Source organism: Helicoverpa armigera, chromosome 13 (assembly GCF_030705265.1).
Source record: "Helicoverpa armigera isolate CAAS_96S chromosome 13, ASM3070526v1, whole genome shotgun sequence".
In the NCBI taxonomy this organism is placed as follows: Eukaryota; Metazoa; Arthropoda; class Insecta; order Lepidoptera; family Noctuidae; genus Helicoverpa; species Helicoverpa armigera.
In genome coordinates, this window is record NC_087132.1 from 7,930,766 (window position 1) to 7,944,079 (window position 13,314).

The window sequence follows — 13,314 nt, forward strand, 5'->3', positions numbered from 1 at the left end:
TGTTATAAGATGAATGTTGAATCTGCGCCTGATGTCTCTCTGGTCGTGTTGGACTTTCGTTTTGCTGTAATTGGCTATGAGAGTGGGGGAACAGTGAGTGCACCTGTGTCTTCGCAAATGCTCGTGTACTATAATATGTCCTGCGCAGCTGGCTGATCTCCTCAAATCAGAACAGCTTCCGTACCTAGTGCAAATTGGCCTTAGACCAACCTGAATTATAATATGTCCTGCACAGCTGGCTGATCTTCTTCTATGAGAACAGCCGCCGTGGCCGAGATCAGCCTTGGATGCCTACCTTAGTTTACTCCACGGCTAAATCAAATAAAACATTTACTTTCTGAATGTACCGAAATTACCCAAAACGTTTGTATTGAGATAAGTAATCGCGCTTTATTATTTTTCAGTAACACCTTTCCTTTACAGATGTGTGAAACAATAACAACACACACATAGGCATATTAGTTAGATAATGCTTCTATGCGATATAAATAAGCAATGTCATTCTCCTCAGCGTATGAATGCCAATGCCAAGATTTATTTTCAGGATTCAGCGAGTGAATTAAACTGTAGTAAAACCAAATGTGTTACTTTGTTGCGTATGTTTATAGAAAGATAATTTTAGAAATCTGTTGGGTTATGCACAACATATGAAACTGCTGAACCTTTGCCTGACGTTTTATGAATTTTATAAAATGACGTTTTATGACGTTTTATAAAAAAACGCAAGTAAATTTCCTTGTCGATAACATGTTTATTATATAAGCGTACTTTATTACACTACGAAGGACTATAATCTGTTATTACACTCAATATAAGTGAAAAAACATTATTATAAATTGTAAGTCTTCTAGGTTTTAACTGAAAAACGTCTATAATAGTTGATTTTAATATGATTTGGCATAGAGCCTAAATATTAATTTTAAAAAGACCTAGCTAAAATAAACTTAAACGACAGATTTTTTTCCTTTTTTTTACTAGACAAATATAGCATAACATCGTAAATGATCAATTCAGCATTTGATCATCCTAAAACGAATGTAAAGAATATTTATTTTAAGAATTATTTACAGCATTTAAAATAACATAATACTGGCTATAAAAATAAATAAAACATACGGAACACAAAACAAATCAACAAATTCTATACTGCTGTTCGCTTATCTTTAGTCGCGTATGTTTAATACCGGCCCACAGTGCGCGAACTACTCATTTATAGAAGACCGCTGGGGCGAACGCACGTGTGGTAACGAACCGGCTTCAAAATGGTTAAAGTAGACATCAAATACACTAAGGTAAGCTTTATTTATTTATTAATCTAATATATTCTATCTCCATAAAATATTACATTAATTTTTTTTAATTTCAGTGTAAAATCTGCTGTAAATGTGTACTTTTTCAATCAATCGGTTCATCTAGTACAATTCGCCGGGTGTTATATGAAACATGTGTGTTGTCGCTAGTTTGTCGGATTCAATTGTTTACGTACCTACCGGCTTTTTTAATTGTAATTAATTAAAGGTTAATTTTACTCTGATAGTTAGTATTTCCCTACATCTATTTTGAAATGAAAATGTGTACCTAATCATTCATGGAACATAAAAAAAACAGTTTCCGAATAAACCTGTCACAAAATATGTTTGCTTAATATCGTCGTATGTGCCGGCAGTTTTATCGTAAGGTTTCTTATTTTAATGGTTCGTTTGGTTAGCAACGAGCTGTAATTTCATACTTCCGTACTAAACCCGGTGTCGACAATGCAGCGTTCAGCAGTATACGATTGACCAACAAAACCACAATAGGTGATTCTCGGGCCAGTGTGCAGTATGCATTGTAACAAATTGAAAACATTTCCTCAGTTCAGGGAATCGTGAACTGTATCGATGTGAACTGTATCGATGTGAATTGTTAATTCATAATATCATGTCACAGAACTACTCTTTCAGTTAAAATAAGGAAAAATACAGTTTCATGAATGGTAACATGTAGGTACATAAATATGTGTTATACAGAAAAAATATTTATCCCGTGCGTATTAATTTTGTAGTAGAAGATATAAGATATTATAGTACCTACTAAATTACATTTATTTGAGATTAGTAGAAGTATTAAAAGTGCTAAAAACTAGCCTAGTTTTAATAAACGTTTTTGACTTTGACTTATTGTACATATTTTTACTCTTGTAGGTAGATATGGTTTTTTTTCTTGACATACTCGAATGATTATGAGGAAGGTGTACCTAAATGTATTTATTCAGGTGTTTAAGGAGTGTTGGTATCAGTCTAGTAGAACTCAAATATTTACGTGTAGTTACACTAACTTAATATTTCTTTCAAATAGTTGTTCATCAACAATGAGTGGGTGGACGCTGTCAGCAAGAAGACCTTCCCCACCATCAACCCTCAGGATGAGTCCGTCATCACACAAGTGGCTGAAGGCGACAAGGTAACAATGGAAATATTTTTTTCTAAGGCCTTTTTTCACATTTTAAGCAATTAAGCAATTTTCTATATTTTCAATGGAATTCCCATCTTATGTAAAAATTCTGTACAAATTGCGGTGACTTGATTAAAGCTATTAAATAGATTACCATAACAATAAATTCATCAGTTCAAAAATAATGTAGGTTTTCAATAACCGAAGATAGTCAGTACTGTTGTTTACGCTTATCACTTTTAGAGGGAAATGTATTTATGTCAAGCACCTGATTTAGATAACAACATCATAATAATCATTGATAAAGCAGATACTACTGGCCACCTATAATTTTAAATAACATTACTTAATACATAAACTACTATTCGTAGGCTGACATAGACTTGGCTGTAGCCGCAGCCAAGAAGGCATTCCACCGCTACTCTGAATGGCGTACCCTCGACGCCTCCCAAAGGGGTCGCCTCCTCCTCAAGTTAGCTGACCTCATGGAGAGAGATGCTGCGTACTTGGGACAGCTGGAGACCCTGGACTGTGGCAAGCCCGTCAAGCAGGCTGAAGGCGAAGTTGTCTGGTCTGCCGGCATCATCAGATATTATGCTGGAAAGGCCGATAAAATCCTTGGCAACACTATTCCCGCAGGTAATGTTCTAAACAAAATGTCACATAAAATTGAAGCACCTTTACGAACTTGAAAATATCATCATGTAACTAACAGAAGCATGTAATCTTTTATTGATGAGTTAACTATTGCGTAGGTGCCTTCTTGTCAGGAAATCGTTTTAAGGCCAGTTAGAGCTAATATAGATCTAGTAATTCTAGATGACTGCAATGACACATTCCTAACTCCTAAGGTCTAACTAGACTGTTCTTTTAATCGCAATTATATCAGACATTGGTAACATGATGAGCATAAAATAATCTGATGTTAAAAACTATTTCTAATCACAAAAGCTCGACGTGTCCGGTGAGGCGTACATCAATTTTATGATAAACGTCGACATTCTATAATAGGTGTCTCTAAATGATAAACAAAATGTTGTCAAAAAAAAAAGTAAATGTTAAGTTCAGATCTCACCCCACAATGAAACGACAAATACTCGTTCTTAACAATAATTCCGGTCAAAAAGAACCAGCGAGCATACATGGTTGACCTTGTTTGATGGACCCTTGCAAACCTAACCCCACATTTGTGAACCCCATCACACACACAAACCATACCTCACTAGCTACAGAAAAAACGTCAGTATTTAATCTACCTCTAGTATAATGTCGTGTTTACAACAATTTTTGCCGAACATTTTCATAGGTGTGACCTTGGGCGATGGCGTTATAACAATTTTGTATTTCAGACGGTGACGTCATGACCTTCACCTTGAAGGAGCCCGTGGGCGTTTGCGGACAAATTCTGCCATGGAACTACCCAATCCCCATGTTTGTGTGGAAAATCGCCCCTGCTTTTGCTGCCGGTAAGATATTTTATAAGCGTTTTGCTACGTGATAAAAAACTTATGTAGATAACGTAGTCAAATATTTTCTAGCAGTGTTCTAATTTTGGAGCTATATTTTGCATTTGTATAGTTAAGAATACTACAATAGACTAGAAATTGTTTTTGTATATATCTGAAAACCATTTTTTGAACACTGTACAATTAGTTGCCTACATACGTAAATGAATACACAAGAAAGAAGTTGAAAGAAAATTCTTTAAAATGCAAAACCAACATGAAAATAAATTTTCCAAACGTCATTTCTTCACCAGGTTGCACCGTAGTAGTCAAGCCCGCCGAACAGACACCTCTAACAGCTTTAGCCATGGCTGCCCTGGTCAAGGAAGCTGGTTTCCCTGCCGGAGTCCTCAACGTAGTCCCTGGCTACGGTCCCACAGCCGGACACGCTCTGACCCACCACCCTGATGTCGACAAAGTTGCTTTCACCGGCTCCACTGAGGTAAAACTATGCAGAATAAAATGACTAACGGAGATGACATAAAGCAAAACTTCCTAAGAAAGTAGCGCGCCAAAATGAGGATGACAAGGAACCCAAACGTCTCGTTAGTTCTAGTAACTGGTCATGCATACTTTACGCTCCTGGGCCTACAAGAAGGCGCCGATCTCCGCTATCTTTCCTTCCTCCGTAGGTAAAACCCATATCTCCTTATATCCGACTGCACCCAGAAATGTAATTTATATAAACATAAACAAATGACTAACGAAAATTCCCATTCCAAAAATGTGGAGATAAAAAAATAAATGTCATGTAAACGTAGAGTAGACGGAATTTGTATTACATATCGCTGTGTTGTATGTTGTATACTATCGGTATTGTACGATAAATAAAATAATAATCAGCTGTTTTCGATAAAACTGTAAGCATTCCTAACAGTATTAAGTTAGAAGAACACATAAAATAAATATTTTTTACCTGCTAACTTATGCTTAACTGCACTAGAATACGACTTCTAAGCCAATGCATCTAAAAGATTTTTTGCTTATGTGTTCTCTAAAGCCTTTTTTTTGCGACAAAAAATATTTTTTCACCCAATAATACAGGATGTTGAAAATTAGAATTCAAAAGCCAATTTTATTTCGTATTCTCAAAGGTATTTTGTTTGCTAAAAGTCGAAGTTTTAGGTATGACAAACCATAATAAAGATGACATAACAAAATTCGACATGAAAATGAAAATAACAAATAAAATACTTCAGTCTCGTGCCATATAGAGATAAGATTATACATATTACACAACATTATGTAAAGCGTTACAATAGATAAACTTATCGGTAACATTTGGGTGGGATACCTAATGTTTACAATTGCATTAAAATTAATTATCATCCTCTAGCTAGAGCTAAAAGTGCATAATCATGTTTATTTACCTAGTTGACGACTTCGTTGATGTAGTGGTCACCATGCCGGTCTGCCGAACTGATGATCGGTAGACCAATACGTACGGTACGGTCAATCTTTGTGAGATGAGCATGCTTTTTGGCAGTATGGTCTGGGTGACCCTTATATGTACTCCTAAGTTTATATATGTAGTATTTCAGTTGTGTCAGCGCCCATAACACAAGCTAATTGATGTCGCATTATTTATTTATCGCGTTATTTATATTAGTATTCCTCCTTGAAGGGACATAACATTTGCAATGCCAACTACATTATATTACGTGCTTAGCATAATGATTCATATAGGAATGTTTTTTTCTCTAACAGGTGGGTAGGATCATTATGAAAGCTGCATCAGCCGTAAACTTGAAGAGAGTAACTCTTGAACTTGGAGGCAAGAGCGCTCTGGTGGTCTTCAATGATGCTGATGGTAATTGCTATAGTTAACTAAGATGTTACTAAGATTACGATATCAACACACATGTGAAAATATGACGTAGTCACAATATATTGTGTAGATATGATAGTTGTAGAATTGCTCTCATAATATGGTTTCTATTAACCTTTTAAAATCATTCCACGTATTTGGTCTGGTGATTCTCGTTTTTGCTAGTTTACTTAAATGTGCCTATTCACACTATTTTTTTTTAAGTCTTAAAGACGCAATATTTTACATTATGACCCATCATTTTTTTTTTGTTCTCTTATACTTGTGAAATAATAAATTGAAGTGCATGTTACATTTTGTTGTGTAACTTCTGCACACAACAACTGAGACAAAAATAAAACAATAATCTCCAGACCACTTGAGTGTATGTACTTGTGATAAATCGTTCAATTGTTTGTGAAGAGCAAATTGAGGATATAAATGGTCGTTATTTATCGCTTAAATAAAGACAGCACTGTTGTTATGTCACTTAACGCGAGTATAAGTACTATATTTATTGCAAACATCTGTATTATCTACGCTTGTTGTAGGTATAAAAATAATGACGAGTTTCAGCGAACTTATTAAAATAGAGCTTTATTAAAAAGAACATTTCATTTTAATATATGGATGGTCCGTTATCACAAAATAAATATGTATACCTAGTACCTACTGTTATTGCAGTGCACTGTTTTATAAAAACACGAAATCCAAATATCAAAATTGACCATATAATTTTTCTCTACAGTCGACAAGGCAGCAGAGATCGCACACAGAGCTGCGTTCGCCAACGCTGGTCAGTGCTGCGTCGCTGGTACCAGGACTTACGTCCAGTCAGGCATTTACGACAAGTTCGTCGCCAAGGCCGCTGAGATCGCCAAGAACAGGACTGTTGGAAACCCCTACACAGATGTCCAACAAGGCCCTCAGGTTTGTTAAAGAACTTTAGATGATGCAAAAGTTATACTAGAGTGAGGCTCCAACAAACAGCTAGACTAATGAAACGATATTTATACTTGATGATGAGGCCTATCTCGTCATAGCCCAATGATGTCCACTGCTAGATAAAGGGTTCCCCCAAGACTTGCCCACAGTCACCTCTCTGAGTAACGGTATTAGTGAGTGAGTCTAGTCTAACCCTGCTCAAAATAGAGTATTTTTAAAGTAACGCCTATTACTATTACAAATGGTTCAAAGCAATACCTCAAACAACTGGAGATTTTTGTACTGATAAGACTTTTAGAACTGAGATAAAAAAAAATTGCCAAAAAAAAAAGGAAATGCCGACAATGCCACAATAATTTGCATTACAATAACCAGAATCACTTAAAATTTCCAGATCGACACAGAGATGTTCACCAAGGTGATGGGTTACATCGAGGCTGGTAAGAAGGGTGGTGCCCGCTGCGTCGCTGGAGGAGAACGCCAAGGAAACGTCGGCTTCTTCGTCAAGCCCACTGTCTTCGCTGATGTCAAGGATGACATGAAGATTGCTAGGGAGGAGGTGAGTTTTATTCTGTGAGACTTAAGGTTCAAATTCGAATGACAAGTCTCGGGTACAAGGCACGAAGGATTGGACTTTGTCTGTTAGTCTTTGGTCCTGCTAGTTAAATAGCACGTGTAGAATATTTTGGGAGGATCCACGTGTGATGTGTGGTTATGGCATTAACATATGGGCATAACAACATGTTCTAAAACCGGTTTTAACTTTTGTCTGTTTCTGTACTTTATGGGCAGTGCCTTAAGTAAAATCTTAGTTCAAGGTTGTTTTTTTTTCTATTGGACATCAGTTTCTCCTCTATTGCTATTTATGTTTTGGTTGTTCTTAATATTATTGTTTTGTTTGTATAGATCTTCGGGCCCGTCCAGAGCATCCTTAAGTTCGAGACCTTCGAAGAAGTTGTTGACCGTGCTAACGACTCCAACTACGGTCTGGGTGCTGGTGTCATCACCAACGACATCACCACAGCCTTGGCTTTCATCAAGCACGTGCGCGCTGGCTCCATGTGGTTCGTATTTAATGAATTTGTTATATGCAGTCTTATAATGTATTGTAAAAGCATAAGTACTGTATTGGTCGGATGATTGGGTTGAATGATCAAACAATTAGTCATTCCATTTAAAATACTATCACTTAGCTTCATCGGGTTAGAATGGAATCGAGATGATGTTAAATTATTAAAACTCCATTTTCTTATTAGCCAATAGTTTTTAAAGATAGACCGATTAGAATACAATCACTTATAAATTATACAAACATTGGAATACGGAGTCTAAAGTTCAGTTTGGTGTTAAAGATAGAAGTGACTAATACACTTTTTATACCGGCAATGCGATGATTAGCACTGCTTTTAGGTAAGAAAATAACGGAAATGGCAGAAAAAAAGGTTTTCTTTTTTTAGTAACAAAAACAGAAGCTGTTTCATTTTTGCGTTAACCTAGCGTTTTCATTGAGCGCACGAAGTACTTTTATTTAGGTCAAGAAGTTTTCAAATAAAACTTAGTTGAATATAATGCTCTAATGTTCTATAATTTCCAGGGTCAACACCTACGAAGTAGTGACTCCTCAAACTCCCTTCGGTGGATTCAAGGAGTCCGGAATCGGTCGTGAAATGTAAGTAGTTTTCCATTATTGTAACATCATCAATCAAGAATAACATTGCCCACATCACAGGTTTATTTTTATATGCCGTGACAAACTTCCAGTTCTAGCCCAAGCACGAATATTTGCGAAAAGTTATTCGTATCGAAATCGAGTAACATTTGTATGAGAATTGTACAGCGCCCCTATCGGGCGTAAAAGGAAACAAAATATGGCAGCACGAACATTGTTTTGACGTACGGTAACGTAAACTCTCGAAGGCTGGCTATCGAGTATGGTCGAAACATTATTCACTTGAAAAAAGTCGGTGAGAAAGGTTTCGAGAAGTGTAAAAATAAAGTTTTAACCGTGTTTATGTTTTGTTTAGAGTTAGTTTTGTGAATAAAAGTGTTTTAAAATTATTGTTAAGTTATTGGAACAATTAGTAATAGCTTCAATATATTTTAAAATGCAAAGACCGCCACTGTATGAACGTAGTTCATAGTCTTTGCCATATTATGTCATACTATCTTTTAGCGGCAAATTTACTAGAATATTATAGAAATCAATGACGAGAAACAAGGTAGATAATCCTACTATCCTACTAATATTATAAACGCGAAAGTTTGTATGTATGGATATTTGTTACTCTTTCACGCAAAAACTACTGAATGGATTTTAATGAAACTTTACAATAATATAGCTTATACATCAGAATAACATTTCAACAAAAATTTGTAAACATATTGTTCGAAATACTAAACCTGCGCAGACGAAGTCGCAGGCACCAGCTAGTAAATCATATTTTATTTATTTGCGTGTAGAATTAAAGTGTTTGAAAAAAAATTGTTATTTATATGTTTATTTTTAATCATTGTAGAGCAAAACTTAGGAATAGAATTAACCCACTGGACACAAATGAAATAGAATTTAAAAATATAGAAATAGCATTGCACTTAAAATACTTCACACTAAAGTTTATGCCACTCAAACTTATTAACACTGTTTACTCACGCTTCCATGAATTCAACCATCATTTCATATTGCGTCTGACTGGTTCTCATAATTATTTATTAATATTGAAAGCACTTAATTATTTGTAGCAAAAAAAAAAACCAGAAATACTTTTGTTGTGGACGTGTAGCAAAACATAAACAAATTTGGCGCCCTTACGCGCGTCGGATGTCAAGTGGGTGCGTTCGGTACCCGTCATTTTTTAAAAATAAAATCTCCGAAACTATATTATATTGCTAAAGATAATGCCATTTTATAATGTCTAATAATTAACTTTGGGTCTCTTTTTTATATTACATTCAGTTTTTATTATAATTTAATAATAATAAAACGTTTAATCAAAGGTAAAAAAAATATTAACAACTAGAGTTAGTTTTCGAACGCACCATTCATTCAACAATCGTTCATTTTGCTCACTATGGCGCGTCCCTATTTACATTTGCATGACGTCACATTAGAATTCGAATCGAGTGTTCGATAGTGCTTCGAATGTGCTTCGTGCTGCCTACTATCGACAGACTACGTTTTCGAATCGAGGCCTCGATACGTTGTCGATTCGAATACGTTAGATATTCGTGCTTGGCCGGACCTTTGTATATTTTATAAGTTACAAAATGTTTACATAAACGTCAGGAAAACTACTCAAATAACACTATGAGCAAAATAAAGCTACTTTCCCCTAAATCCAAATTTCCTGTATTTGTGAAAATAGATAAATTTATATCTTTCAAATTGTTATTTTAGAAATCGATGGGGGCGGTTTATGTTCAGAAGTGGACGTCCCACAGCTTGAGACGATAATGATGATTTCCATGATTCTAATGGAGGTTTTTCTTTCAGGGGTGAGGACGGTATCCTGCAATACTTGGAGAACAAGACAGTCTCCTTCAGCCTCCCCAAGAAACCACAGCTGTAAACCAAAGAACTGAAAATGACACGAGAATTGAGAAATTAAGACAACTTTTATATTCCAATTATATGTTTATACATGTATGTCTGTAATGCCTGTTATGTATATTATGTCTGTTATTGATATATTTGTATAAATACAAAATTATCAATTATTTTTTAACATGGTCGTTTTTATTTAACACTGCTTGAAAACAATATTGGACCTATTGCTTAGTTACTAGAACTTTTGCAGTATCAAAAAGATTAGGAGTGTAATCATCAAAATTGTTTAACAGTACTCTATTTAAACCCCTAAATATCTACATATATACCCACTTATCTTAGACATTCTATTACTAATCTACAAATTAATAAAATAGGAGTTAACTCTGTGATGTCAAACAGCTTTTTACCTATTGGGTATTTAGATGTACTATACTGTTGTAATAAATACGCAGACAGATAATTCGATACCTATAGAACACAGCTGAATTAATTCGTGTATACCAATCCAGTATCTTAAAGTTAAGTCCGTTTGAATGAGGGGAGCATAAAAGACAAAATATAGAACACAAAGAAAGTTAAGAAAATAAAATACAAGTATGTTTCTCACGAGCTTTTTCCAGGGCCGAGGTAAATATTTCAAACAATCCCGCAGCCGCGGCAGGCTATATATCTATATAAACAATAGTTATATCATAGATACCAAAACAATAACTTAAACAAGCGATATTGTAGATCGTTCTATTTATTTGAGCCTACGATTAAATATCGGAAACTAAATTATGATCATTTGCCTCCAGCCAACCATGATGAATTTACAAATTGTAATTTATATGTTCATGTTCAGCTAGAAAGGTGTTTGCAAAGGGAATCTATTTTATTTAAAACTAAATATAGATCGTTATGTTAAAGTATTTTGTGCTTGTTTCACTGTTTTTCATTCTTTCGAAATCTTTGAAGACACTGTTGGAATATGTAAGTAAATTTTGTTTGTTACGTTAGTTTCAATGATATGAAAGACCCTAATTCGATGCCATTTAAATCATTAAGTAATAATATATAGGAAAATATTCGCCGCTATTTAAATAAAGGAAGCTTTGTGCAGTGTTTAAAGGACATAAAATATACAGGACTTTCCAAGAAGCCCTTCTAGATTGTGATAGAAAACTGTTCATGTGAGTTTATGTCAACCCTCCCGTGATGAATGCTACTCGTATAAAAAAAGAAACAGAAACCCCGGATTCTACTCTGGTTTCAAGTACATATATAACATTTTGTTTTTTAGGGTGAATTCGACGTGAAAATGACAAACATCGAAATTTGCAATGGACCTAAACGTAGAACTTGCGCTGACTTCTCCTTTGAAATTGTCAATGACGTTATTCTTAAAAGTGAGATGAATGTGAAGGAGGATATGAAAACTGTTAAGGTAACCTACCTTTGGTAACCTTTGGTAAAGGTAACATAAAGTGTAGTAAAGGGATATCATTAAATGACAGGGTTCGTCATGGATGCTATGGATATTTATCTACTGACTATAAGCCACCCATGTTCCTTCTCCCTTCCGCCCTTCCTCTCTCTCTCTCTCTTTCCTGCTATGCGTCCAACATGGTGGTGGGGTCAGCTTTCCTTATTGTTCTTCTTCACTTCGCTCTATCCATGACATGTCGCTCTCGGACACCTCCCTTCCTCTACCAGGCCAAAATCCCATTAATTTGTTTTTGTTAGACTTTACGTATATAACACACTCTCTGTAAAATCTTTGTAAAGGAGTTCATCAACAAGTCTGATTCCCTCAACGTGATGAAGCAAAGATTCCTTGATAAACAGTCCTTCATTCAGATGAGGGTTTTCAGGTTATCATCCCATGTCATGGAGAACAAAAGACGATGCTCATGTTAATGACATTCCTATTCACGAAGAAGGTATAAATCTAACGTAGCTTTTTGGTTTTCAGGGTAAAATCGTCGGCACATTAAACGGCAAAGAATTACTTAGGGTGCAGGTCAAAAATTTGTGTGACCACATTTTCTTAAAACCAGTCATTCAGTCTATCCTTAACAATTCCGACCACTGTTCTGTATCCAAGGTAAGTAAAAACTTGCAAGTACAGGCTTGTAGTTACATTGATATCTGTATGTTCCCAAAGATTGTATGTTACAACAGCAACAAACAGTTGTAATTATGGGAGCTAAATTAAAACCAAGATAGGATTGAGCAGAAATCTAAACGTCCACCACGTCCACCAACAAGGTGGACAGACGACCTTATAAATGTCGCCGGAAGACGCTGGATGCAGGACGCCCCCAACAGGTATCTGTGGAGATCTAAGGGGGAGGCCTATGTTCAGCAGTGGACGTCCTATGGCTGAGATGACTAAATCTAAAATCTCCATAAACGTTGAAGATTTTTTGTTTCTATCCCTGGCTTTGGGAAATCAAAAGCGAACATTAATTAAAGTATGTTTTGTTAAATGTGTAAGAACAGTGTTTATATTTCTTTTTCCTTTCAGGGTCACTACCAATTCAGCGTAGATATGCAAACGATTGCTCGAAGATTCTATGGAGGCAAGTTTATTTACGGCGATTGGGCGTTCAAGTGGATTTTTCATGCTGAATATTGTAACTTTCAGTGTGCCACATTGTATCTGACGATGAGCCCAAAATCTGATTAATTTGTTTTTTTGTTTAATATAAAAAATCTTTGAATTTGTTAGTTTTTTTTTTAAATTCCTTGTCCTACCTAATATTACAAGTTATTTGACAGCTAAGTTTTACTTAAGTAATACTCATGATTAAACAACAACAGGTATAAGAAAATAGGAATATTCTATTCTGGGTTATGAAAATTTAATTAGGTTTATAATGTCGTGAGAAGCAACTTTTGGTCCATTTTAGCCATGAAATAAAACATTGTCACCTCAGTCATCAGTTCGATCCTTAAATTATGCATCGAGATAAAATCAGAAAAGATAGAAATAAAACTATAGCACCCCCACTCAAAAGCAACATTTCTATAAATACTTCCAATTATGTAAATACTTATCTTCTCTCAGTGAACAAAATTAAATGCTCAGTTTC

The 13,314-nt window shown here is 35.3% G+C and overlaps 2 protein-coding genes across 2 annotated transcripts; both read left to right on the forward strand.

Annotated features, from left to right (window-relative positions):
* Positions 1 to 1,133: 1,133 nt before the first annotated feature.
* On the forward strand, positions 1,134 to 10,412 carry LOC110370693 (aldehyde dehydrogenase X, mitochondrial). The gene is made up of 11 exons (XM_064037426.1): positions 1,134 to 1,292; positions 2,338 to 2,442; positions 2,805 to 3,072; positions 3,783 to 3,899; positions 4,193 to 4,380; positions 5,646 to 5,748; positions 6,494 to 6,675; positions 7,085 to 7,249; positions 7,597 to 7,754; positions 8,285 to 8,359; positions 10,181 to 10,412. Exons 1-11 carry the CDS (start codon positions 1,263 to 1,265, stop codon positions 10,254 to 10,256), a joined length of 1,467 nt encoding a protein of 488 aa, XP_063893496.1. The 5' UTR covers positions 1,134 to 1,262; the 3' UTR covers positions 10,257 to 10,412.
* Positions 10,413 to 10,482: 70 nt separating this feature from the next.
* LOC135117690 (uncharacterized) lies at positions 10,483 to 12,909 on the forward strand. Its single transcript, XM_064037428.1, has 4 exons — positions 10,483 to 11,209; positions 11,520 to 11,663; positions 12,192 to 12,323; positions 12,747 to 12,909. Exons 1-4 carry the CDS (start codon positions 11,138 to 11,140, stop codon positions 12,906 to 12,908), a joined length of 510 nt encoding a protein of 169 aa, XP_063893498.1. The 5' UTR covers positions 10,483 to 11,137; the 3' UTR covers position 12,909.
* The last annotated feature ends 405 nt before the right edge of the window (positions 12,910 to 13,314 follow it).

Coding starts and splice junctions, on each gene's coding strand:
- LOC110370693 (XM_064037426.1), top strand. CDS start 1,263: ATGGTTAAAGTAGACATCAAATACACTAAG. Junction 3,073..3,782: donor TGGCAACACTATTCCCGCAG/GTAATGTTCTAA, acceptor TTTGTATTTCAG/ACGGTGACGTCATGACCTTC. Junction 4,381..5,645: donor CTTTCACCGGCTCCACTGAG/GTAAAACTATGC, acceptor TTTCTCTAACAG/GTGGGTAGGATCATTATGAA.
- LOC135117690 (XM_064037428.1), top strand. CDS start 11,138: ATGTTAAAGTATTTTGTGCTTGTTTCACTGTTTTTCATTCTTTCGAAA. Junction 11,664..12,191: donor AGGATATGAAAACTGTTAAG/GTAACCTACCTT, acceptor TTTGGTTTTCAG/GGTAAAATCGTCGGCACATT. Junction 12,324..12,746: donor ACCACTGTTCTGTATCCAAG/GTAAGTAAAAAC, acceptor TTTTCCTTTCAG/GGTCACTACCAATTCAGCGT.